The sequence below is a fragment of the Ascidiella aspersa genome, chromosome 3 (genome assembly GCF_963924565.1).
Source record: "Ascidiella aspersa chromosome 3, kaAscAspe10.2, whole genome shotgun sequence".
NCBI classification, from domain to species: domain Eukaryota; kingdom Metazoa; phylum Chordata; class Ascidiacea; order Phlebobranchia; family Ascidiidae; genus Ascidiella; species Ascidiella aspersa.
Window position 1 is genome coordinate 29616332 of NC_139449.1, and position 27839 is coordinate 29644170.

Genomic DNA, 27839 nt, shown 5'->3' on the forward strand with positions numbered 1-27839 from the left:
GACAAAAATACTCAAAACAATTTCAAACCAATTTAAATGGCGGTTTTGTTGTTTTTGACAATGCTTTAAAAAGAGTTTTCCCCTTTTTACGTCTACAAATAGCAAAACTGCTGACGTACAAGTTGTGGATTTAAAATGGCCACAAACCAATTGCTTAAACCTAAAGTGTAAAAGAACTCGCCTGCCGTATGCATCCTAACCCATGTAAGTGCCGCTATTGCAAACACTTATGGTAGCTTTTGTTACGGTTTTTAAAATACCCACACTCTTTACCTTCGCTAGCTATATAAAATTTTAGAAGAATCCACCCCATTTAAATTAGCATGGCAAATCCCTTGCGAAGTCTGTCACTAAATAACTAACAGAATAAAGCAAAAATCACAAAAAAAGAAACTATCCATGTTTCCACTTACCTGCCGAAAGAGCCAACGTAACGAAACACAGCAATATATAACAACCAAGCAGTTAATAAAAATTGATATTTTCCAGTAAAGTTTTGTGGGTTTTTATTGTTAAAGACCACGTTGTCCTGGATATACAATGGTCATTGTGACGCAGGGTTAGTATTTGCGTTGTCATGTTTATTGCCTGTGGATGAATTTGAACTGCAAAGCTAGTAAAATTGTTGACATAATGTTGGTGATATGAAATAAGGTAGGCCTGCCATATTTCCACCTCTAAATGAAGAATTGGACAAAAAAGTACAATCAAATTGACTTACTTAAAAGTGATTTTTCGACTATTTTGGGATTATTATTTAAAATTAAGGTAAAGTAGCAGGCTAAAAAGCCACAAAAACTAGATAAATTTATTTTACCATGAATATTTGGTGTTTCCCTTTATCTATATAACTTATTCTGTCGCCGAAAACACATCTAACCTAACTAGGTCTCATAAAATAAAAGTCTTAAAAATAGGGCTGCCATATTTTCAGGACCCAAAAAGAGAACATTTTTGGCCGGCAAGTAAAACGAAAGTAGATTTCTTACGTTTGAGTTTGATGATGTTTTACATTTCCTTGGTAGATGCAGGCAACAGCTAACCATTTCTTCGGGTGTGCAAAGCTGGAAGTATTGCTGGACATACAATGACACTGACAGTAGTACAGTAGGCTAGGCCTACAAACTCACACCTTTGCTTTAATAATGGGACTTTTTACATGTATGGTTCTGTTGCAATTTTTCTGGCGCAATGTTTGCAATAACAATCAAGAAGGTAGGTCTGGTAGGGCCATTTGTTGGAAAACTTTTTTTAAACCAGTTATTTAGCATGTTTCATGGCTACAGTAATTTTTTAGAAATAAATATAACGTCTCGCCTAAAGTCTTGTTGAAAGTATAAGCAACTAACTCAAAAGAAGAGGATATTTGGGCCATTTTGAGCATCCTCGGAGGACCATTCACTTTTTTTGAGAAAAAACGACAAATCCTACTACAAAAGGACACATGGTAGGTAGGCCTACCTAAAAAGAAAAGTACAAAATCGCAATATGCCACTTCTGGCCATGCAATGACATATCTTTATATGTCGTTGGGCCATGTTAGTATTTTCAGTCTTCGCTGAGAGGGCTATTTTTTCTATTTTTTTTATTTTTTTTTTTTCAAGAGGACAAAATTATTTTAAAAGAGATCGTATCTAGCACTAAATTTTTTTTATTGGTGCAATGTTTTTTTGTTTTCTTTTGCCTCTATAATTTTGAATTGCTTGAAACTTTTGCCTATTTATTTTTGCTGACTAAAACATAGCTTTAGGTATGAATGATCCTTCTACCATAATCCAAACTTTAAAACAAACTGTGCCATAAACACCCATACATAAAAAGATATACTCTATTGGTATGGCGTTTATGCTTTACATCCCCCAAAATAGGCCATTTTTGAGGACAAAAATTCCCAGAGGCAGTGTACCTAAAATATTCTGTAATCACGAATGACAGTTTTAATATGCATCACACAATATTAACAAGACAAAATCAAAAATCATACCTTTATTGAGGGACAAATACTAGATTCAACACGTAAAGCGATCATTGCACAATTTTCAACGTTCGTGTAAAGCATTAGATACCTACAAGACAAAATATAATGATAGAAAATATGGTGGCATCAAACACAAACTTTCACTCAACCTGCCTAAAAAACTCTTAAGCATAGCTTTATAGCAATTTAAAGCCGTGGTTTTTAACAATTTTTTTGTTACGAAAAATCTGCAAAATGGGTAAATTTATATGATTGTGTTTAGTTGGCCAAGTTGATTATAGTATATTTTTATCGGGTCAACAGATGCATCACTAGATGTGTGTGGAATTTCAACCTCTTACAAACGTTGCTCGACCGACCAAAAAACAAGGAAATATGTGAAGTGCACAACGTCGACAAAACAAACCGACAGTTACAGTAGGGAAACTAACGGCAATAAACTGAGCTGAAGAAATTGCGAAGACAGACAAAAACGAATGTACACAAATACATTCAGATTAAAAAAGGCTTTCTATATGGTTTACACAACTGCATGTGCTTCTATATTTTTTTGAACAAGATCAAAAAAAAAGGCGGCCATTTCATAATATTGTTTAAGTCACGGATATTTTTCAAAACAAAATAGAATCTTAATTTAATGGTGAACCTAGAAATAAAATAGTCTCGTGCTTTTTGTAGGCCCGTATGATGTAGCAGGCCGCATTAGCATAACCAATCATTTGTTGGTTTGAATGTGTTTTTATTTTTAAGTGACAAAAAGTTTGGTTACGAGGCAACGGAAGGTTGGTTCAACGCACCAGTTCGTTTTGATTGCAAATATGCTGGTCAATTGTGCTGGTAGCACCGCAGATGCACGACGTCGAAAAATTGCAATAGCGAGTGGAAATTTAATCAAACAGTTTTGTTGGATCGGTACAATAGCAATTTAGAAATTACTTATTGTATCTGGATCATTATCAAACAGCGTGGATTAGGACACTTCATGACAAGTTTTCTAATTTAGGTTTAACCCAGATTCGTTTTACTCTCAAATTATCAATAAGGTAGCGATCATATTTCGACAACTTATTGCTGTTGAATAATTTTAAAAATCTCGCGTTTTAGTTGTTTTTGTGCGTTGCGAAATCGGCGAAACAATGAGCAATTTTACTACACAAATGCGAAAACAAATTTTAGTGACTTCGTATAAGGTTATGGTAATCATCTAGCCCGCTGACAAATCCAATCACTAGCCGCAAAAAAAGTAAAGATATTTAAGCTAATAACTCATAAATGTTTTGTTTTTATATTACATAATATCGAAATGAAGCCGATACCCGATCCCAAGTGGTAGTATCGCTGTCGACACGATACCTAGTTTTCATTGTGGAATTTATTTTCAGCCAACAATTTATATTTTTGCCAGAAAATAGTAAATTCCCAGGCAAGCTAGAGTTTTATCGCTACAGTAAATTTGACTTGAAACCTAAATACAGTGCATTCGCGCGTTTTGAATTGCGCCATTTGGTATAGGGTCGGATAGCCGTACTTTCGCCCTAAATGACGGACATCATAACAGGAAAAAAAGTATCAAACAGCGCTGTAACGCAGCAATCAAATGGCAGCTACTGTTAGCGCCCGTGCTTGAAAATGCTGCGAAGAAATTAACAAAAGCCGTCTAACGTAAAACGCGTTACGCCACCGCAACGGGGTTAGGCACCGCCGAAACAACACGCTGTTGTCCGTCGACCACAGTAGTTCCACCAGAACCAGCAGCAGCATTAGTACCAGCCTCGTCCTTTCTGCAGTCGGTGAAGATAGCTGTAAAGAACTCGGGCTCTGTACAGCGCCGCTGGTACTTGCTGAAGAGCTCGTTGATGCGCTGCTTGCGTCTGACGTGTGGTGGTGAGTAGGCGTCGCTGGCCAGGCGCCGACGCCGGCACACGTTCATGGCCGTCATGCGGACCATCGTGCCTGTTTAGGGCAATTAGCAGTGTTACATGAGGATTATTATGGGCAGTAGCTCTTAACCGTTATCTAAGCGATTTGGTTATATGATTGGAAACTAAATGCACCACTGCACTTCAATTGCGTGTTTTGACTATACGGCCTGTAACTAAGTCTTTTGAGACACACATCCTTATTGGAGTTTAAAATTATCTTATATTTCCTAATTTTTTACACCAAAATCAGTTTGTTTTCCATGTGATCAGTTTTTGTTTTTTGGAATGCGAAAAATTCATGGGATCGAATAACACTGCTTTATTAGTTTTACTTTGATTTTTAAGTCATTTGATTTGACCTGAAACTGTTACGAAGTAAGTATCGTTATAAGGCGATTAGCCTGAAGTCTGCAAAAGATTTAGCAGCCATTTTGCAAAAACTACAAATCATAAAACAAGGTAATACCTAATACCTTAATTGCACTTAAATTAAATATACGGTAATAAAGTTAACTACATTTTGCATGGCCAAGCCTTTATTTGTTAGCCACCACAACATGCGTTAAGCTACATCTTTGTTAAGACACTATTATACAAGATCAATGATGTAATAGGTAGCGACGCGACACCCACCTAGCGACCGTCTGCTGACCACCATGCCTGACACTAGAGGGACAGCCACGCCTCCTTTTGTTCCGCTTTGTCCGTGAACGAAAATGCGGAACAGTCCGCTGGCCAGTGGATAAATGAGGATCACTACAAGATCCTTGGTTCTGAAATAAAGATTTTAAGAAAAGGATAAAAGAATGTTTTTATTTTGTAATCCACAGTTTTTGAACTTGAAGTCACTTTCTAAACTCGATATGATTTTTTATTAAAAAAATCGAGATGATTTTTACTCATATATACTGTAAAATCTGGAAAAAGTTTTACAGCTCTCTTTCCTAGTAAGTCAGAAGCCTTATTTATACTACAAAATTTTTTTTTTTAAGGTTTTGAAACTATAATTGCACTTACTTGCTTTGCAAATTCGGCACAGTGGAATCGAAGTTCATTTCGCGTTCCAGTTTGTCAAAGGCGAAGTTATCTGTGATAATAAAGTGGGGAGAAATTATGCCAAGACAATCACAAGTAAAACTTTCAGGCACACCGGCAGTTCAATTTAACGATCGAGCCGATAATAAAGAGCCGCTTAAGATAAAATTTTTGCCTCTCGAGTTGGAAATCAAGTTTCTGTTGCAAAGTGGTGGACGGTTACCAATTGCCTATCGACTTAGCAAGGAAACATGTGAAAGTGAAAGCCTAAGGCTACGTTTAGCGCGGAACGCATTTTGTTCGCAAAAACCTGCCAAACTAGGAAAAAACAATATCGGCTGCCTCGACCACGCAACTAAAGTATATGTGGCACAAAATTTAGTCATGACTAATTTAAAAAAATCAGCGCGTTATAAAAATACGTTGTTGCTAATCTTAATCGACCAAATTACACCTTGTAAGAAATACCTTTAAGTTAATAAGGCTTAAAATTGCAAAAAAATCGAAAAAATACAGTATTCCTCCGGCAACTTGCCTTCAATATATATTTTTTTATTTGATCAGGTACAAAAATAACTTTGATTAAAAACGATTTAAAAAAAAGGTAACTTGTCACTTTATTGATAAACGATTTTGCGTTTACGTTATACAGCTACTAACTCCGTCAAATTGCATAACTCAGTAACGTTTTAAATAAGGACTCACCGAAGCTGTCGTAGCTCTCGCACCACAGCACTGCCACCCTGGTATCGGGAAGCACGTGAGGGTTGGTTCTGGCAGCCGACGAAGTCTTGCGCTTGTTCGGAGGCTGACCGCTCGTTGGGCTGGTAGGGCTCTCCTGCGCAGAACACAACAAAACTGTTTATTTAGAGCTACACGAGTTCTGTTTCGAAGCCGGCGAAGTGAACAGGTTGGCTTGAAGACAAGCGGTTTCAAAATCAACTGGTTTGTTCTCTTATCTTTGTCAGTGGAAGCGTTGGCAAAAATGCAAAGCTATGGTGTGGTGGAAAAGAGTTGAAGGAAAGTGAAAAAGATCGTTTAAAGAACATTACGAATTGTTTTATTTATATTGACAGCAACAGCAGTAGTAAAATTGGCGGCCTATTTATAACAGTTAGTGTGCTACGTTCACAACAAAGCCAGCTTCACAAAGATATGTGTGTAAATGACAAAGAAATGGGTTGTTATTTTTTATGGTCATGTAAATTGTGTTACTCATAGCGGTTATTTCGGTACGTTTTAAGTAAAATAAAAAAAAGATCTTGACCAATAACTGTTAGGCCACAAAGGCGCAACAATATTTATTCACGGTATGCTTTTCTCATGTGCGCAGGAAAATAACCAAAATTTGTAACAATAATATTTCATCGAATTGCGATGTTATCCCACCAATAATTTTAATTTGAAAAAGTACTAGCTAACACCAATGTGCGTTTTTTAGATTTTAAAACCTTTCTGTCAAATTACAGGTTTCACCTGGGTCAGTGTGGTCGAGTTGACTAACGAGAGGTCAAGGGTCAGCTCCGGCTTGACCCGGTCCCGCAGGCCATCGGTCTCGGTTCCGTCCGGGGCGGCAGAGTCGGCGTCAGGCCGCTTGCGCCCGGGTACGATAAAGGCCACCTCGGTAATGGCGTCGGCGTAGTAGAGGATGTGAGGGTCTCCGCAGAAGGTAGACGGAGGGTCCCTGTTCAAGTCCAGTTCGGCTGCTGCTGCAAAACGTTAAGTGGGTTAGTTCAAACTGAGCCAAAAGTAGCGGTGACTCGTGCACAGTTTTTTTTTTATCTTAATATATTTTTTTACCTTAACCTGTATTTATTCTCAGACCCTGTTTTATACCTTTTGCATAGTTTTTTAACTGAGTTTTTATCATGTTATTTTACCCCAACCGATTTTTTTAACCTTGGTCCCCGTTTAAACATCACCTCTATAGTTTACAGCTGGAACTTTGTTTATACCACTAAAGGGACAATGTTTTTTTTTTTAAATAATGAAAACGTGTCTGATGTTTTGCTCACTTACAATAAGTTTAGTGAAAAGAATTGGGTCGCCGAAGCTTCTCTATCAAACCCTAGCTTAGGTTTTGGTTCGACACAAAAAAATTCGAGAAATGTTGGGTTATATAGTTATACCAAGTCTCACATACCTTTTGCACCAAGTTTTTTTAACTCAGTTTTATCAAGTTATTTAACCCCAAGACACAATTTTTGTTAAACTAAGTTATTTAACCCCAAACCCCAATTATCAAGTTATTTAACCCCAAGACCCAATTTTTGTTAAACCTTGGTCCGCGTTTATTAACAATCACCTCTATAGTTTACAGCTGGAACTTTGTTTATACCACTGAAGGGACAATGTTTTTTTTTCTTAAAATAATGAAAACGTGTCTGATGTTTTGCTCACAATAAGTTTAGCGAAGAGAACTGGGTCGCCGAAGCTTCTCTATTAAACCCTAGCTTAGTATTTGGTTCGGCACGAAAAAATTATACAAAGTCCAACAACCATGTATGCAACCACGCACCCGTATTCTTTGAGTTGGCGTTTCGCCGCAGCTTCCAGGATTCCTTGATGCGCCCGCACCACCCCGGGTGCCTTCGGACGTCCACTGGCCACCCCAGGGACAGCAGGAACTCGCTGAAGGCCGGCTGCACCGGGCCGTTGGCGCCGCTAGCGTTCAAAAGCACCTGGCGAAGAATGTCGGTCGTGTGAGCTTTGATTTTGTAAATTGCATTAGGATTCGCAGTTTTCACGTTTTATTGACTTTCTGTTTTTTAAAAACGTATTTTTTATTCAAGGGTTTGTAATTTTTTTAACGTTTTGTTGACCTTCTGTTTATCAAAAGCGTAGGTTTTTAATTTATGAGTTCGTAGTTTTTTTAACGTTTTATTAGCGTTTATCAAAAGCCTCGCACAAAAAAAGTGTTAAAAAGACATAAAAGTCGATTACTTAATTTTTAGTATGCGCACCATATTTTAAAATTTTCTTCTAAAAATATACCCATATCATTATCATACACTTTCGTTGCAAATCTACATATCTTGAAAGGGACGACTTTTTTACGCTTGCTCACTGAGAGCAAGTAAATACGAGAATACTAGCGCCAAACTGGATTTATATTCAACAAAAAGACGGTGAAAATCAGTAATTTAAGGCTGCATAATCCGGTATGCGCTAACGACCTACCTGCTCCATTTCGGACTGTCCAGCCCTGAGGTAGAACACATACACCGTGTCGTGGTTTCTTGTCGGTATCCAGTCGACGCTTTCAAGGTCCGAAGCAAAAGAGTAGTCACTCGAGTTCAGCATCGCAAGCTGAATGAAAACAAAAATTCAATTATTTTTGAATAAGATTTTCAGCAGAACTGATATTGTAATTTTGCGTAAATATAGTATTCTGCTCTTGTTGAATAAAGATTTGGATCTTTTTGATTACCTTTGTGGTTTTGTTTGGATCTTACGATTTGGAGAAAAGATCAAAAACTAGAAATGTCGGAACAGGCTTAGATCCCAATATTAACAAAAAATAATAATAATAGTAATATGATTTTATCAAACAGAAATGCAATTAGTTTTAATTCCTTTATTGTAGGGTTTTCTAATAGGTATAATACTCCCATTAATTACACGGGAGCAGCTACAGTTAATCGAGAAACTTTTCTGCATTTATAGCCCAACAGTGTGACATTTACATGCCGAAAGCTCATTAGGCAATCTTTTTTCAGCTCAGTTCGTTTTTAATATTGGAAGCATCTTCCGAATCTAAAAACTTCAGTTTGGTAATAAACACTTAGCTAAGGATGTGTTAAGCTTTCCATTTGGATAATTTGTTAGTTTGACTTTATAAAGATTAAACTAAGTACAAAACTTAGTAAACCGAAAATCAGTTTGTTTGTATGTTATAAAAGGATTCTATTTGAATAAGATACTGATGATGCTTGATAGCGAAATATATTTATCTTTTTATAACATACAAACAAACTGATTTTCGGTTTACTAAGTTTTGGTTTTAGTTTAACCTTTACAAATGATGTGCAACCAGAATCGTTTGTTTTCACTATTCGGATTCAGGCAGATTTTGCTATTCGAAAGAATACTTTGATTTGACTTTATAATGCATAATTTAGCACTGAATCCCGTTAGAAATACGACAATTACCGGAAATTAATGAGACTATAATACAGGGGTTCTTAACCTTTTTTGCATGTTGTACCCTCTTAACAAAAATGAATATCAAATTTACCCCCAATATATAAAGTGGTCTTAATTTATTAAAAAACGAAAGTAACAAAATACACTATATTTAGTTCGACGGCTGCCCGTTATTTTGGCAACAAGTTGTTCAATGTCTGGTAAAGTAGTAGAATATGCACAACAAATACCAGATTCAACATGTTAGGTGGGTTTCGTTCTTTAGATTTGATAGTGGGCTAAGCAATGTAGAGAAGCCGTTTCGCATTGGTTAGTTAAAGAAAACGGAACCAGAATATTCATAACTTGAATACATACCCTTGGATTTACCCCCTAAAACGAGGAAATTTACCCCAGGTTAAGAAAGGCTGCTATAATACATGCATTTAGTGCACATTCTTAGTAAAACTCTTTAAATGGGCATTTTTTGGTCAAAACTCACATCGGGTCCGAGTCGGGCTTGCGGCTGCGGCTTCACTGAGTCGAGGGTGAGTAGGTTCATGTGCGAGAGGAAGAGTCGCGCGGCGTGGAACTCGTGACTCGGCTGGGCGGGTGCGCACTCGGTCACCGCGTCCGGGTTCGACTCGCGTTCGCTGCAAAACCAAGTTCGAGTTAATTCTAGGGTTTTAACGAGACTGAAAAAAATGGTGTTTATTAAAGAAAATTGGCAGTGATGATAACAGTTATACACAGTGGCGCAATCAGCGATAAATTTAAGGGTGTTGTCACGAAACCAGGGTTCACCCAGGATTTTAGTTTCGGGAATATATATGGGTGACGTCACGCAAGTTGCGTAAGTCTTAACTTAAATAAAGATGTATTGTTATTTCGTCAATTTTGCTGCTGAAAACTAATGGATCCAAATCCGATCCCATACTGAAGTCTTTATTGGTGTACAGGAATTTATTTAAAACACAAAGGCTTACACAAGTGGATTCATATCTTAATTCGAATAAATACAAAACAGTGTTATTTAAACAGAAACAGCATCCAGTGTACGTTAAACATCATCGCCAAACACATAACAGTAACTAACAATATGAGCTCCTTCAGCGACAAGGTAGTAACACCAACTTCCGTAATAACAACTACAATGTCAAGGCACCATGTGCTCACTGGTCAATGACCTATGGCCGTTTTACCGCAAGTAATAGAATGCTTACACAATTAAATAGGCCATAAAGCAAGCACTTACATCAAAATACGCTTTAGCAAACTCACAGGTAGTCTTAACACTTATTATTCAATTATACGTCTAAAAAGTTGTTGGAATACAATGGTCCGCCAGCGGGTTATGTTCCGGCTGAGTTTTGTTCGACCTACTTTACCGTAATTTTGCTTTTTACCTTGCAATTGCGTCGTCGTATTTTTTCTGCAGCTCGATGAGGTTCTTAAGTGTGGCGACGTTGACTGCTTGCTGCGATAAAAACATAAACTCGTTCTGCTTGTTTTCAACACAGTTACACTTTTCAATAAGCTCACAAGACAAATGTTCGGTAAAAAGCAACCCAGTTATATTAAAAAACGCATTCAGTTTGTTGATATTATTTCAAAGTGATCAAATATATTTCTCTCATTTTTATTGGGTTACAAAAAAAAATCAAAAATATCTAGCGTAACACGCTTGCTAGATATTTCGACTTCTTCAAGTAAAATTGCAAAAACTATTGTTTATACGTAATTGTTTTCTTATTTTAGTAAAAAAACTATTTGCGTAAATATTAGGACGGGTTTTAACGAAGTAAAACGATAAAAAATATTGTCGGCGTTATATTTTATAGTGTTTCGCCAAATTGTTTAATTTTTTTGTTATAAACAGTTAGTGCGATTATCGCATTAACGAGAATGCGATAAATGAATTTCTTGATTTTTCAGGATTCCTTGAGGATTTTAGCAATGCACTAACGTTAATGCGATAAATAGATTTTTACAATTTTACGCTGAAGAATCTTAGCAATACATTACCTCTTCGTTGGGAACGTCTGCTAATAGTGGAATGCTATAATCGGCCTTCACCGCAGGTATACGGTCCACCTCCTCGGGGAACGTGCGGTATTTAGGGCGCTGGAAGGGTTCGCCCCCTTCCTGGGGCTTGGGGCGCTCGGGGCGGGTCAGGTAGTCGCTGGGTGAAAGCGGGTCGCTTCTGCGTAAAAAGGGGTTAAGAAATTAGCTTATTTTGAAAATATAGTATTTCAAACCGAAGAGATTTGTGAATAGTCACGACATGTCTAATTTTGTTGGTGGATCTTTATTACAAAATCAAAGAAAGTTTTTTTTTTTTTTTTTTTTTTTTTTTTTAATTTATCAAGTGTTATATATTCCGCTCAACATTGCAGCAACCTGCTTTACAAATAGCTTTCTGGCTGTTGCGTATTGCAACATCAGTTAGTCCTGTATTGGTGTCAAAACACTACTTCATTTTGGGCCATTAATAATTATATAGATTTAAGGAATTATAAGTAGGCAAAATCTTACTGAATTGGCTACAATCTCATGGTCATGGAAATGGTCGTAGAGCCAGGTTTTCCATAGTCGCAAAACGGGTTATGTCTGTAACTTATATATCAACGTGACGTTATTTGTAGAATAGAACTTACGATAATCAAAACGAATATTTATTAACGTCAAAACTAATAAAATGAAACATTATACCGACTTAGCTGTGAGAAACATTAGACCGGTACACCGGGTCTGTGTAACGATCGATATTAGCGAAGCAAGCTACTTAACTTCAGTAATAGCAAGCGAGGTCGGCACAGTGCAGCCAACAGCAGGGCTGCCTTATATGACTGGAAACGTGTTTCGCAAACAAAGTTCGTAAATAGTATTTACACAGAACCGACAAAGATGGTGCCGATTTAACTTTCCGTGTACTTTAGAGATTTGCTGACAGTTTGATTGGGGATATCAGAAACCACGTGCGTGATTTCAACGTTCACTCAAAAAGTTTATAACTGGTGACTGTATTGTTGGACGTACTTACACCGAAACGTTTTTTATCCAATACAAATATTTATAATATTTTTCAGCCTTTGTAATTATTTTTTAACATGCAAAACTGCACCTTGGTGTCTGGCGCAGCTGCATCGTCCAAACTTTGCGACCAGAAGGACCTCGTAGCACGATTGTCACTGTTGGAACAGGTTCTAAGAAAAAAATGAAAATTATTACAAAACGCATTAAGTCAGGGTCTTTGCAACTTTATAGGCAATACAAAATATGCAATTGTGCAATGTGCACATTGAGAATGTGGATTGGCATTCGAGGTGTTCGATATTCTTTGGAAATATATTCAACGATATTTTAAATTCATAGACGTTTAAAAAAGATTTCCACTTTCTGCGATGTCGTGCTTTATTAGACACGTGACAAGGCAGCGGCCTGAAGGGCTTTTTGAATCATTAAGCAGTAAAAAATCAGGTTAATTAACGTAAAGAATGGTACGTTTAAAATTCGCAGGCGCGCTAAAGGCTTTTAACTGGTAACGGCTTGGAAATGCCCTGCGTGACAGGCACACATTTACAAAATGCGAAAATTTTCCGCGCTACAAGCACATCATTCACTTTCTAGAGCAGAAGTTACCAAACTTTGTTCACAAAGGGCCGGATAACTATAAGGTTCGACATTCACGGGCCGGATAAATGTTAGGATATACGATCGCCGGTCGGATATAAATCTTCTTTGTGAACTTGGTTATCGAACTTCATGAACTTGGTTATCGAACTTCATGAACTTGGTTATCGAAATTCATGAACTTGGTTATCGTTAAACGCAGAAAAAAAAAATTATGCAATAAAAACTGCAGCGTGATGTAATAAATTTTCCGTTTAAATTTTTATCAAAGTTTAGTTTTAAGTTGCATCCGACCACATTTCAACTGTACTTCATCTTTCATCTTTAATAAGGAAATATTACTTAAACCGGCGGGCCGCATGTGGCCGTGGTTTGGTAGCCCCTGTCCTAGAACATTCCACGTTTCCTGCGCTCACTTCAACCATAAAAGCGTGTTTATCAAAATGCCCAGACAATCCAAAGAGCCTCCAAAGCCGACCTTGCTCATTTTGTAGGTTTTGCTCCAGTATTCCGAGCAGCAGACCGTTGTGCAGGCCGAAGTAGCGAAACGATCGGACCGCCTCGGCCATCTCGAGGGCGGCGCTGTCGGACCCCTGGGCGTACTGGACCAGGGAGCATTCGTCCAGGAGACTACACGAGGCGCTGGGGGAGCAGGGGCTGGGAAAAGCACCCATGTGCTCGAAGACCCTGGAAATTTTGAATAAAATATCAGTCGACGTGTTGAAAATGGCGATTAGAGTACAAACAAACTATTAATTTCTAACATTTCTGGTTCAGCGAAGTTAAGAAAATAATCTTTGTTATTTTAAAAGCTGTTATAAAGGCCAACCTTACATTGTGTTCAATAAAAAGAATACTTGCTGTTCATTATATTTACTAAAAAACGCTTTAACCTTTATTGATGTCTGGTAAAAAACGACCTTACAGCTTGTGAGCATTAAACACGATCTTACAGAAAAAATATTTTTCGTGAATGCACTGGCTTTTTAACGTAAATTTTCGGATTTTGAATAATTATATCCAATCAATAATTGTTTTACATCGAAAATTCACAGGTAGGAAATTCAAACAACTCACAGAATGAGAACGGACTCGGCGGCTTCCATAACGCGCATAGAAACCGGGTTAAGTTCCTTGTCGGACTTGAGCACCGGAGAACCGCCCGAAACCGGTTTGGACTTGCTCCCGGAAATGCCGAGCTCTATGATCTCCAGCACTTCGTACAAGCAATCCTGCAAAGTCAAATGTAAATTGCTTACCTAGGAAACGAGTCTAAAGAAATTAACAGTTCAGTCTGGCATGACACTTTGCAATATAGTTCATACATTTTGGCAAGAATTTTTGGAGTTGGGCAACATCTGTGAGCAAATTTTAACGTTTTAAATTCTTGACCAGGTTTGATCGTATGGCTTCAGACTTAACTGACAAACACATTGCACTTGAAAGCATATCCTAATTCGAACGTATACTATACATTAGGGTTGTTCAAAAAAACACTTTTTGTCAAATTTCAGTGGGGACCCCTGGAATTGTTAGGTTGCGTCTAAAAACCCCACAAACCAAATCTGAGCACGTTTGGTTCAGTATTGACCGTGCTACGTCAATTTGAAAATTCAAATTTGGGCTAAAATTTTGAAAAAAAGTATTTGTCCTCCCCCTAAAAAAATTTTGTTTTTGGGGCATTGCTTTGCAATTGAATAGCCATAAATAAACCTGTTTTGCAGTAAAAAAGTGAGCAGTCATGGTACAAATGTCACATTTCAACAACATTTGTTAGGCTGTTTTGTATGAAAAATGGCTTAAAATTTTAAAATACAGTAGATGCAGCAGACATGACATCAAATTAATAAAATAGTGCATTTAGTCTTTAAACAATTATATCAATTACTTATCTAAAAAAAACATTTTTCGTACAAAACAGCCTAACAAATGTTGTTGAAATGTGACATTTATACCAGGACTACTCACTTTTTAACTGCAAAACAGATTTAATTATAGCCATTCAAGTGCAAAGCAATGTAAAAAAAAGAAGAAAAAAATTTTTTTCAGGGGGAGGATAATTTATTTTTTCAAAAATTTTAGCCCAAATCTGAATTTTCCAATTGACGTAGCCAGTCAATACTGAACCAAACGTGCTCAGATTTGGTTTGTGGGGTTTTTAGACGCAACCTAACAATTCCAGGGGGTCCCCACTAAAATTTGACAAAAAAGTGTTTTTTTGAACAACCCTACTATACATATACAGCAATTTTGTTTATTGGATATGCGTTTGGAGTTTTATGTATTTAACCATTATTATAAAAGCTTACTATAATATGGGTTGGGAGTTTGGTATTTAACCATTCATATAAAAGCACATATTTTGCTTATATATTGAAGTAGATTATGCCTTGAATTATGCACTCGTTAATTAATCTATATCAAAAATAGATTAATTAACTATTGAACCGAAGCCAATGTACCTATGTTAGTAAACCTCGCTGTCCAGCAGTTTTATTACAAAATTACAAAATCAGTCAGTAAAATACTAAACAAATCCACAAGGCACTCGCCATGCGAGCTCTACCGAAAGTTTAAAAACACTCCTATATAACATCTCATTTGAAAAGCAAATCGAACAAATGCGCACGATCTAACGCCCCTACTTTTGCGTCCATAAGGTATGGGTGTTCGAGCAGCCAGCAGGCCAGTGTTTGGAAGGCAGTGACGATCATTGAGTGAAGTTCCCTCTTGTGCTGTGGAGGCGGGCGCTCGCACTGGTGGACGATGTACTGACACAACTCGTGAACTGCGCGTCTGCATTCGTTGCGGTCATGCAGGTTTACCGGTGCCTGAGGAAACGTATGAAAGTTTTATGACAGTGTTGTCATCAATGAATTGGCTTATTTTGGTCCTTTTATACAACCACATAGGTTTTAAGTTAGTTTAACTTGAATTAAAGTTAAAAATATCACGGAATGTTGGCCCACAATCCTTTGTTTTTTGCATATATTATTTCAAAATACTTTGGTTTTTTTAATCTGCTTTGCAATTAACTTAGTTGCCTCTAGTATATCTTTGTATTGCTGATTCCATTAAATTTTCTAGTTCACCAATTCGCTGCTAGCTTAGACATGTATTTTTTTTGCTTTAGTAATCTGCAATACCCGAAAACACAAACTTTGCCTCAAATTATGTTACTTTAAAGTGTTAATCAAAATGACACTGCGTGGAGTTATGGATTATACAACACCAACGTTTAAGTTTTTTCAAGAAAAAAAAAATATAAAAACGTACCTGCGCAAGACCGCTCAGCAACTCGAGGGCCGCCAGTGAAATAGTGACGTCAGACTTCCAGGTGTCGAGCTTTTGTGAGACGAGGTGAACGATTTGCACGAAGAGTCCGTAAGCTGTGTCTGCGAGCAAAAATCAAGATGGGCTTCTTTAATCAACCCCTTTCGTTACCCTTGCGCATTTAACAAGTACTTTATGACCGATTTAATTGTATAAGCAACTTGTGGTCAAAGGCCACTGAGCACATGGTTCCTCGAAAATGTACCTGTCCTTACCACAGGAATTAGTACCAGTTGGACCAGCTCATTATGTTGGTAAAATGTATGTGTGTGTATGACAAAACTGTTGCTACTACTTACACTAATGTTGTTATAATTTCACTGGTTTGTACGTACTACCTATTCTGATTAAATAAGATAAGACAGTTGAGTAAGCCATGGATTTGTTATAAATTCCTGCACACATTGATTAAGACTTCAGTATATTAGTTTACATTAACTGGATTTCAGCTTATGCCTTATACCTACCGACTTTGACGTTTTCGTTCTCGGAAGGTTGCACCACTCCTGCCATCTTACCCCCTCTAGCGGTGAGGTCGTCTCCTGCCGCTTCAAACAAAGCCGAGTCGTGGAGGGCGAGGTGCAGGGCACCTGGTACAAAAAGATAGCTGGTAAAATCGTTATAACGTTGTTTGTGTATAACATTGTTAATCGGCCTTAGATTAAACAGAGAATTTGAAATAAAACCCTTTGGTCGGTACAACTTGTAAGTGGTTTGATTCATTCTAAAAACAATAGGCTATGCAAAAACGTAAAAATTGTAACGTAGTTCTACTACAAATTCCAGTTTAAATTCGTTGTTTTAGAATTTGGTAATTCTAATTATAATCCTAATCTAATTTGGAGAAATAAAATTATCTAATTGAAATTCTAATCTAATTTGAAAAATCTAAACTAAATAAGTCTGCATATATGAGAGTGAAATTTAGAAATATTGCTTACTCAGCATATATAACGGGAGAAAGAAATCCACTAATTGAAAATGTAAATTCGAAATTTCGTGCAATACAAGTTAAAACATTATAAAAATCTTGCATGGTAAAAAATCTGCAAGACTAATTTATAACTTATTATACTGCCTAGTCGAGAAATCAGAAAAAAAAATCAATACAATAACCCTGCTCACCTAGTATCATCTGCGTGTTGATGGGGTCGGACTCGCACTGTAGTGTACCGATGAGCAAGTCGAGCAGACGTTTCTTCAACGACTGGAAAGTGACCCTCGTGTTTGTGCCACCGCTCGGCTGACCAGACCAGGCTTCCCTTAGGTCCTGCGAACGTTTATTTAGATTAACCTGTTACATTGGCTATCGTTCGGGGTTGATGGAAGCACACGCTGCATGTTGGCGTAGGCAGAAACGAGGTAATTTACTAGAATTCAAACGTATGTAAATTTTCCAAGGGTTTCGCCGTTTTAGTCCAGACGAGTCAATGTGCAAATTACGCGCGAGTGCATAGCGTAATGTATACTAGGAGGGCATTTGATGGGAAACCTTTATGAAAATTTTATAAAGCTAAGCTCCACAGTTTACTAAAAATCCAGAAATGGACGTTTTACGATGGAAAATATTGTAAAATGGAATTCATATTATCGATAACTAAAGCTTGAAAAATTGTAAGTATATTTATTAGGCAACAACTTAATTTATAAATGACTTGATTAAGTTAATAGTTATTGAAAAGATTTATATACGAAACTATTGCAAAAATATAGTTTATATTATAAAATCATTTTAAATGCGTCGAGCTTTTTAAAAAATAGAGTAGGTTTATTTGACGATAACTTCCTTTATAAATGACTTGATATACTTAATAGTTCTCGTTCAAGCATTTGGTCAAAACGTATAATATGCTTTATAAAATAAAATAAAAAGTCTTAGATTCGTGAAACGCGTTACAGACCTCGACTTGGAGCGTGGTATAGTGAAGAGCGAGTGGCAACATTGAAATAAGCAGGTGGGTGCCAGCTCGGCGCAGTTCAGTCACGCTCAGGTAAGGTTTGAATTGCTGAAGTTCCCTGCAATAGAATTCCAGGCTAAGGATTTGTTTTGAAAAAAAAAACACACTCTTAACTGATATAAGAGATAATAACTCTTCATAATAAAAAAACAGATTTTAGCTCGCTGTGAAAAACCGGGCAGTAATATATAAAAAAAACTCAAGGTTTGGTTTAGAAAAGAACACCAGCATTATTTAACAAGAAGCTTCCTATTCACTTCAGACAATGCTCAGAAATCCAAAAGCGACTAAATAAAGAAAGAAAACGAGCTAAAAAATAACAAAAAAGCGGAATATACAGTACGATATATTTTACGTGCAAAATTGAGATAATTTACCCGATTTATTAAAATGTATTAAAAAAAACGCTTTATTTTCGCATATGTCATTTGACAAAATGTCTGAAGTTCAAGTCAAGTCAATTGTTAAAAAGACTTACAGGCCAAGTCATACAAAAACAGTGACTTCAGTGATCCCTAGTCAAGCCATAAGTCATTGACTAAAGTAATTACAACACTGTCGAGCAGCCACAAAAATGCCCTCCCACTGTCTTACTTGTCCGGAAGTATGGTTTCGAGCGCCTCAAGTACAGCGGGAACGAGGCAGGTGATGCCAGGAAGGTCAATTCTCATCAAGTCGACCGAGTTGAGCAGAATGCTGGCCAGAACTTGCTTGCTTTCGCCGAGTAGGCCGCGGCTCAGCACCAAATAGAACCTGGAAGAAGAACAAAAAGTTTAGTCCAGGTTTCTTTTCGCTACTTCTGTACGGGTGCCTGTACGGCCAAGCTGTGGAGTTAAAATTGCACTACACGCTCGTTTTTTTTCTAGGCTTCCTAAGTCTCGTTTTACATAGATATCATTAATCGGCCGAATAATTTGGGTAAGAATTACTTGTTTTATATTTGTAGTATTTGACTAACCGTTCGTGAGCGTTTAATATATTTGAAAAAAAAGTCTTCCGGTAATTTGCTATTTATTTTATCCAGAGTTTTGGCTACCCTTACAGGATGCCATTGAAATTCATTTGTCGATGCATTTTTCTGAAACTTTTCGCCGGTCTAACTTATTAGCCGCTTCTACTGTTTAAAATGTAATCCCTAATAATTTTTTTTTTTTCAGAAAGAAAACACCTCATCAACGGTTAAGCAATATAATCTACAAATCATGATTAATTTTTTGGCCATGAACAGTGATTTAACTAAGAGATAGTATAAAGGAAAGTAAGAAGCAAAGTAGGTAAGGGTTCTGGCTGTTTCTTTCCATCGACCAAAAAGAGGCCGGGAATGTTCCATCGATTCGGTGATGGTTCACGCCCAGTCTTCTGACAACCAAGCACCTTTCTTGATTTTTTATTGTGTTTATTGTTTTTGAATATAGGCATAAAAACTGAAAATTAAAAAAAAAATTGGCTATTTCGCCAAACAACGCCCTTTGTTTTTTTTTATATTATTTATTTATTTGCTCGTTCTAAAGCTACCAAGTATAGCCACCACGATAGGGTCCATGGTAAAATGGCAGATAAAAATTATAACATACAAAAAAATACAAAAAAAAAATTCGCCGAGAAAAACGGCGGAACTCTACTGAACCAGACAGTCTTACGTAACGGCCAAGCCATATAAACCCTTCAACCTAAACCTCAAACTTTACTCTAAAAACAAATAAAAACGCACCTTGACAGGTAGACGGGCAGGATGTTCTCGCCCGTCTTCTTGCACGACATGATCCGACACAAGGTGGCGCACGCCTCGGCGCGCCCGGCGTCATTGGACTCGGGAAACTCGGAACCGTCGAACATCGGGTTGGAGACCAGGTTGTCGCCGGGTGGCGCCGACACGTTTAGGAGACTGCCCGAGGTCGAGAAGGGAATGCTGGTGGAACGAGCTCGCGATTCTGAGAAAAGAAGTGGTATATTATGAGTTGGCTTTATTTGGATTAACATCACAATAGGAACACTTTACCTAATCCCAAACCCCACCCTTACAAATCTCCTAATAATTTCAACCCTAATCAATTCTATATTTTGTGTTGGTATTATTATTTTATGATGGTTTTGTCGTTTTGTGTTAGTTTTATTATTTTGAGTTGGTATTAATATTTTGTGATGGTATTAATATTCTGAGTTGGTTTTATTCGGTTTAAGACCATAATAGGTCATATTACCGTATAAATCGAAATAAATCCTAAACCAGGCCTATACAACACTTTACCTCCTCAAACCTCACCCTTACTAATTTCCGAATAACTTCAACCCTAAATTGAGTTGGTATTGATATTTTGTGTTGGTTTTATTATTTTGGTTGGTTTTGTCATTTTAAGTTGGTATTATTATTTGGTGTTACCAGAATAGGACTAATAAATACATAATAGTCATATAACCGTTTAAATCGAAATAAGTCCCAAACCCTACCCCTACTAATTTCAACCCTAACCAATTTTATATTTTGTGATGGTTTTGTCATTTTGTGTTGGAAATATTATTTTGTGTTGGTATTATTATTTTGTGTTGGCATTAATATTTTGAGTTGGTATTAATATTTTGACTTGGTTTTATTTGGATTAAAACCAGAATAGTACTAATACATAATAGTCATACCGTATAAATCGAAATAAGTTCTAAAACCGACGGAGTAAGGCCCTTATGGTCAGACTCGGGCCTATACAACACTTTACCTAACCCCAAAGTACATAACAAAATTTACTAATAATTTCAACCCTAATCAATTTTCTAACCCCACCCATAACCCACTAATAACCCCAAACAGCCCCCAAAAAATCCGGTTCTAAAACAGTCACCGTTCAAACTAGAGCACCCAAACGTCATCACCAAATCGGTTAATGCCAGACCGACGGCCCCCGATTGACCCATATCCTCTTCCCTACAATTTCATGCGTCATTTTGGCTATTTAAGGACTTATTCCGATGAATTTAGTACTTAGTCCGACAGGTTTAAGTCTTATTCAGACGATTAAGTTCCTATTCTCTCGTGGCTATTACTGGCTTTGTTATCTCATTGGTTTTAATACTATGGTATTATAGATTTTTCTGATTTAGGTATTGTTGCATGCTTTTTAGGTCGTATTGTGTGCTCCCTAAAATGTCGCCACTATCTGTGAGAGGGGTGCTGGTTAAACTCGTTCGCAATTGTTGTCCAAAACTAATTTGTCAATTGCTTTGTAAAGTTTTCAAATAAAATTGAGAAAGTGAGTCGTATTTCTAACCACAAGGCTATGTGAGGAATTTTTTGTGATCATTCGTTTGTTAAATTGAAATTTAGATACTAACTAAAACTTCCTAAAGGCAAATATTTTTGTGAACATGTGAGCCACAGTGCTATAATTTACGCATCTTTGCTCGTGTAACTTTATTCCAGTATTATTTAAATATTTTTATTCGCATCTGAAAACAAAATGGGGTCGCAGTGTGAATTCTGATTTCGTTTTATTCAAATTGAGGTCGCTTGGTGAAAAGGATGAAGACCACTGGTATAGGCGTTTCAATATACTATTTTATTCCAGATTGCAACAACCTAAGCGTGTTCAGTGTACAAATATATTAATACCATGCAGAGGAATGCATAAAAAAAAAATTCTGAAAACATTTTACAATAAAACCATACCTTTCATAAAATTAAACATTAAATTATAGCACATTTTGTAAAAAGTATTAAAATTCAGGGCCAAAGCTTACTTTTTATCGAACGATTTTATGTATTTTGCGCCAACAAAAAATCAAATGTTACTTTTTAACAGTTTTTAAACGTGATCGTCCACTGTAGCTGCAGAACCTAATTTTTACTTCACTTAAGTTTCCAAATGCCTTTACATTCGATATACGTACAAACTATAAACTTCCAAAATTATTTTATTCGAGCTACGTTAGAATAAAAAGTAACCAAATTAGTTTTTATTCTAGTTACGTACGGACAAAAAAGGCCAAACCTAGTTTTATTCTAGCTGCGCGAAAATAAGAATAATACAATAGTAATTTTATTTTATTTGGGAGTTAATAAAAACAGAAATATCGAATATATTTTTGCGTCTGGCAACTTTTAGAATTTGCCAATTAGGTAAATTCCCATAATTCTAATGACGTCAAAGAAAATACAGGTGTAATGTTTGAATGATACAGACGTTAGCACACTGAAAGCAAGTGTAAACCATAAAAAAGGTTCACGAAGCTTGTTTAAGCACTTTTACAAAAAATTTGAGCACCTGCACACGTGGTAGAAAATTAAACGAAACGAAGTTCTGAAAAAAGTTTCAATTGAATAGACTTTAATGGTCCTATGTGGCGATGGCGCGGAGGGTAATGTTCACGGCACTTTTATTTCTGTTTGTAGTTTAATATACGTAAACTTGCCCAACTTACCTGCTTTTTCCTTGGTTGCTTCGAACTTGCATCCGGCCAATGCGGCGTCAAAGAGCCATTCGCCGAACATGTGTAAAATGCTATTGCACTGGGGTCGGTCCACAGCCGGGTGGGGCCGCATGTCGATCGACGGGGAAGCCCCTACTGGGGCCGCGCTTCCCGAGGGAGGGGTGATCGATGACGTGGAACCGGGGCTCGTGGTCGGGGGACCCGGGGAGGCCGGGGGGCGCGGAAGGGCGGCGGCCGAAGTGCCCTGCATAATTAACGATTTTAAGATGTTTATGTTAAAAAAATAGGCCGTATTAGGGCGTTGAGACAATCTGTGCTAAAATTGGATATTATTTATTTTGCTTTAACTCAAATTATTTATTATATCAAAGAACAAAAGATGGTTAAAACTCTTATTTTATATCAGGGCTCCGCAACCATTTTTTACTTGCAGCATACCTGCACTTTCCACAGCTGCGAAAATATGTGTTGATCGACGAAAGACAACATTAGCAAATATCCAAGTCATTCCAGAGAAAAAGGATCGATTTATGATTAAAATGTCCAAAACGGTTGATTTATTGCATGAGGTTAAAATGCCTGTCTTGACGAGATGTACATTTTTCGTGGTAATTATACTATTTAAACAGTACCCTAAAAAGAGCAAAACCCTCCGGGAACGTCGCGACACACCTGGTACGGTTTCGCTTCATATTGGATGCGGAGCACTGTTATACATTAAGCCAAGAAACCCATTTTAAAACTGCTGCTAACATAGATAATTTCTAAAAAATAGACTTTAATTCAATTTGTGTATTTAACACCACAAGTTTGGGAAAATGATGCACCCTATTTACAGTATCACAAAAATATATTAAGCTCTCGGAAATACTGTTGTTTGAAACTAGTAGAGCCGCCCGCCTATCTGCCGAGGCATTAAAATATCCATGACTATGCCAATCACCTTCTTTGCTTTGCCAGACTTCCGTGCGTTGGTTGGCGTAATTGGAGTTGATATTTGCATGAGGATGTGTGGATAAGTCACTTCATACTTTTTTTGATTGCTCAAGCCTGCCAAAATATAAGAACGTGTGAACGCATGTGTGTTACGCTTTCATAAACACAAAAATTACAGTGATATTTTTTCTAAAATATCTAAATGGACTCTTGTAAAACAATGTCTTTACATTACAAAGACAAAAGGGAGGCAAACAAAACTCTCTTATCCTAGACATATTTGCAAAAAAATAAACAAATTTTATGTTGAAATTTATTTCATAACAAAAAAGGCATGTAAATATAAAACTAGACTTCGTAAACGGCCCTTTCCCAACAAACTGACCTACTGTACTATTATATACATGCAGAAAATTTTGTACAACATTTTTGATGAAATTAGCTAAAACTGGCAAAAAAGCTGTAGAAAAGCTGGCACTGTACATGTGAAATGTGACCATGTACAATTATGCATTGTACAGTAACACCCACCCTTACATACCTAGAAAGGCATCAACAATGGACGACACACCCTTCATTGCCTTTAGGAAGATGTAAGGCAGCATTCGAAGGCAGGGATGCTGGCTCATGTCCAGGTAGTTTTCCATGTTCAGCTGGAACTCCATAAATTTTTTAGTTTTGGTGATAAACTGGGTGTTGCTCAGCTGCACAGGATCGCTGTGAAAAAAAATTCAAAAAAATGAGAAGCAGTAGTGTAACTGTGTGAATACATGTGATTTTAAACTAGCGTACTACACAAATAACTAGACCTAAAGCAAAGAAAAAAGATAATTATTTTATGTGTGCATAAAATGAAATCCTTGTTGTTTACAAATACAAAGTAATTAAAGATCATGACGGCTATATTACAAGTAACGAGAAAACTTACCCAATTAAATGCAACATTCTGAACCAGACCTGTGCTATTACTTCATTGCTCATCTCCTTTGGAATGTATTTAAGGTCATCGTCTGAAACTTTGAATGGTGGAAAGTTTGGTCCGTACATAAACGACAACAACCTGTCAAACAATTGCAGAGTTAAATCATATCCTGTTACAACTAGTTTATGCAAAATCAGTGTTTACAATTTTACATAGATGTTTTATTTGTTTCAAAATTAGGTAATAACGATTTTTTTTAACACAAGCCCAATGATTCCTTTAAGGAAATATATTGCATTGGCAAATTTTTCTTAGAATTTAGTAATACGATTTGGTTTTAATTTTAAGTAGCATTTTTCGAGATTTGTGTCTCAAGAGATTATTAGGTGTAACGTGAAACTTTTGTAATTTTACAAACTAAATTAATTAACTGTATAACAAAATATGCAAGCAGACAAACATACATATCTTTATTTCGCCTGATTAGATAACTGACAAGGTTGAATTATTAACAAAAATTGGTACACTACAGTTAGCCGAAATAACATTTTTGAAGGTATCAATTTGTGAAAAATATTTCATAACATATTTACATTAATTGCACTGAAATTTGTATAAATTTTAGGACTCATCTAAGGTGATTAATTTAAAAGGGTTGATAAGCACCACTGTACTATTGTGCTTTAATACTAAAACAGTATCAAAAGCATTTTTTATATGACTGAGACTGGCAAAGTAACTAGCGTCTTTTAGAGGAAAGTAGTTTACTTAAAGCGCCATACATCTACTATAAAAGGGAGGTTCGTGGGGGCTTTTAAGTTGGTACACAGGCAGATTTTTATTTTAAGTGGAAATTAAGGCAAGTACAACATATATTACAACTGCAGTAAAAACTTATATATATACTGACTTTGAAGTAAGGGCCAACGAAATCCTGCTCCAATATTCCACAACCTGAGGGTGGTGGCGCCAACAGGCCAGCATCTGTTGAGCCGTTTTCCACAATGAAGGGGTCGGGAAGCTTCTAGAACAGGCGAGCATCCAAAGATCGAAAAGTGTGTGCATCAGGTTCTCGCACATCTGCTCTGAAAAGCTGTCTGAAAAAGCACACAACAAAAAAAATATATGACAAATTCCTAAAATAGTAGTCCTAAATATTTTTTAAACACATGGTTGGAGGTTCTAGTTCAGGGGTTCTTAAACTTTTTTTTACCCCAGACTCCTAGAAAATATTTTTGCTTCATGTAGACCAGTGTAGGCAAGGAATTTTTTAGAGATGACTAAATAAATTAATATCGCAACATTTGCTGTTTCCGATCAAAAAAATTTGAAAGCGCATTGAGTCTAAATATACATTAAAAAAAAAAAAATTAAAAAATGATTATTTTTTAAATATACACTAATACCAAAATTAGGGCTTCATGAACTTCCCAAAAACTATTTCACATACCCCCAAGTGGTCCATGGACCCCAGTTTAAGAACCCCTGATATAGTTTGACAAAGGTTACTAAACATGAACGCCCATAGCAAGGAGTAATACTGCTAAAAACAGCAATGTTAAAAATAAAATTACATTAAAAGAGATTTATACTAATCTGTTCACACAATGTTTTCCCTTGGTAAGGGCTTTGTTTCTTTCAGCCCTAAAGATATATATAACTAATTTTATTTTTAGGCAGTTAACAAAAAGTTGTCATATGAACCAGAATTGTTTTATTAGAAGTGGGACTTAAAAATGTTAGCACTCCCCGAATTACATAAACTTCACAATATTATATGTTCCAATACAATAACACAGGTGGCACTTATAAAACTTTGTTTGCATAAACTTTAAAACAGAAGCTCTACTATTAATAAATATGATAAATTGTTTGTTTTACTTGGTTGTGATGGAGGTCCAAGAATAATATCCGAAACTTTCAATATAAACATAAGAATAGACTCCCAGGTAACTCGATCTAAAATTGTTGATTCATGGACTTGGGTCTGGATTGTTTTCAGCACAGTTTGACAAAGGTTGAGTTGTGTTTGAGATGTTCCATCAGACCTAGATATAAATAAAATGCATTGACAAAAATAATAGCAAAACAAAAAAAAAAAAAAAATTTGACAAGGTAGTTTAACAGATTTTAAAACTTTGACAGGCAGTTTAATACCTGGGTATGAAAAGATTCTCCATATGACAAATAATCTTCTGAACATAGGGAAGAGGGTCACGGCGAACTGGTATTGGCACAGTTGGCTTTGCAGTCCCAATGGCTGTCAGCCAATCCAAGTAAAGAAGCACACTGGCCTTCAGCGTCTCTATCTCTGAAAGTGTTAGACTCAGACCAAAGCAGACTGCCTCCATTGTCCATTTAACCTAGGGATAAATATGGGTTTTCAACAAGTCGTAATTAGTTGTAGGCCATTTTGTAATGTGGTAAACATGTTTTTTTTTAAGTTTATTAAATACAACTTATACATTAAGTTTGTATATCCATAAGCTGAAGAATACCTGTGTGTCAGTTGTAAGACTTGGCAATGGTGTGCTCTGGGATATATGTCCTACAAAAAATATCTTAATAAGTATTTTGGTGTCAATGACCACACAAAAGTTTAATGGACAAAATATTCAATCTGCAATGAAACCTTATTATATAAAATACGACACTAACATTTTGCAGGATATAATACATATATGGATATCATACATATATGAAGTCCATGCTTGGTGTTATTACAAATTTGTTACAATGAGTAGCCAGTCTGCATTATGTGGCAGGTACACACTCATTTTTTTAAAGAAATTATTGTGTATGTCTAAACTTTAGAAAAAAGGGCTGACTTCTTGTACAAATCGGAACCTCGTGTGTACAAAACAATTGATTACACACCTGAAAATTTATCATTGTCACTTAGATCCTAAACAAGTGTACCATACAATGAAAAAAAGGGCCATGAAACCCAATTTGGACAAAAAAGGTGAAATTTATTTGAAGCGTATGGACAATATCGATTTATTCCTTATGCAGTTATATTTTTATCAAAAAAGTAGGTTGTAACTTGTATTATAGGTATAAATATTAGGGTGGTTGTGGATTGATTGTAAATCAAACTTTCTGCAGATACTTAGTACCTAAAACTAGGAAAGTAGGTTTAAAAAAAGTAAAATCGGTGCACAATAAGAACAGATTTTAAGGCAGTATCACGCTTTGCATTGCTGCACCAACATAAAATTGAAAAACAATTACTACACCTGGTTGTAAGTTAGGGTACAGGCTCTGCACAACAGATTTGGCCACATCCCTTCCGACGTTTGAAGGATAGGTGTGCAAAACACTTCGACATTTTTCCAAGTCCAGCACGTCTCTTTCAATGGAAGGCCACTCGGAGTACATGGTGAAATAAAACCGTATCACGGCGAAATCACTGTTGTCTTTTTCACACGAAAGTGTAACTCAAAAAGCTCGTCTAATAACACCAGTTTAACATACGTCTTAACCTGGACTAGGTTGGGACAGGTTAATTAGTAAACAACATAATGTCGTTTCGTAGCCAGCGATGCGCGAAATCAGTCACGTGACATTGGATTTTG

The 27839-nt window shown here is 36.6% G+C and overlaps 1 protein-coding gene across 1 annotated transcript; it reads right to left on the reverse strand.

Annotated features, from left to right (window-relative positions):
- Positions 1-2555: 2555 nt before the first annotated feature.
- LOC146161471 (ral GTPase-activating protein subunit beta-like) lies at positions 2556-27740 on the reverse strand. Its single transcript, XM_083385165.1, has 29 exons — positions 27501-27740; positions 26760-26809; positions 26419-26624; positions 26143-26309; positions 25172-25358; positions 24268-24399; positions 23881-24056; positions 23347-23453; positions 22395-22647; positions 19696-19915; positions 18579-18737; positions 17928-18042; positions 17152-17296; positions 16494-16616; positions 15970-16088; positions 15339-15524; positions 13771-13925; positions 13172-13380; positions 12185-12266; positions 11086-11263; positions 10467-10537; positions 9563-9713; positions 8116-8244; positions 7454-7616; positions 6412-6638; positions 5641-5773; positions 4918-4987; positions 4534-4673; positions 2556-3931 (listed from the first exon to the last, which is right to left on the reverse strand). The coding sequence occupies exons 1-29, from the start codon at positions 27640-27642 to the stop codon at positions 3651-3653; spliced, it is 4476 nt and encodes a 1491-aa protein (XP_083241291.1). The 5' UTR covers positions 27643-27740; the 3' UTR covers positions 2556-3650.
- Between the last annotated feature and the right edge of the window lie 99 nt (positions 27741-27839).

Coding starts and splice junctions, on each gene's coding strand:
- LOC146161471 (XM_083385165.1), bottom strand. CDS start 27,642: ATGTACTCCGAGTGGCCTTCCATTGAAAGAGACGTGCTGGACTTGGAA. Junction 22,648..23,346: donor AGTCTGGCAAAGCAAAGAAG/GTGATTGGCATA, acceptor TTAATTATGCAG/GGCACTTCGGCCGCCGCCCT. Junction 18,043..18,578: donor GAAACCATACTTCCGGACAA/GTAAGACAGTGG, acceptor ATTCTATTGCAG/GGAACTTCAGCAATTCAAAC.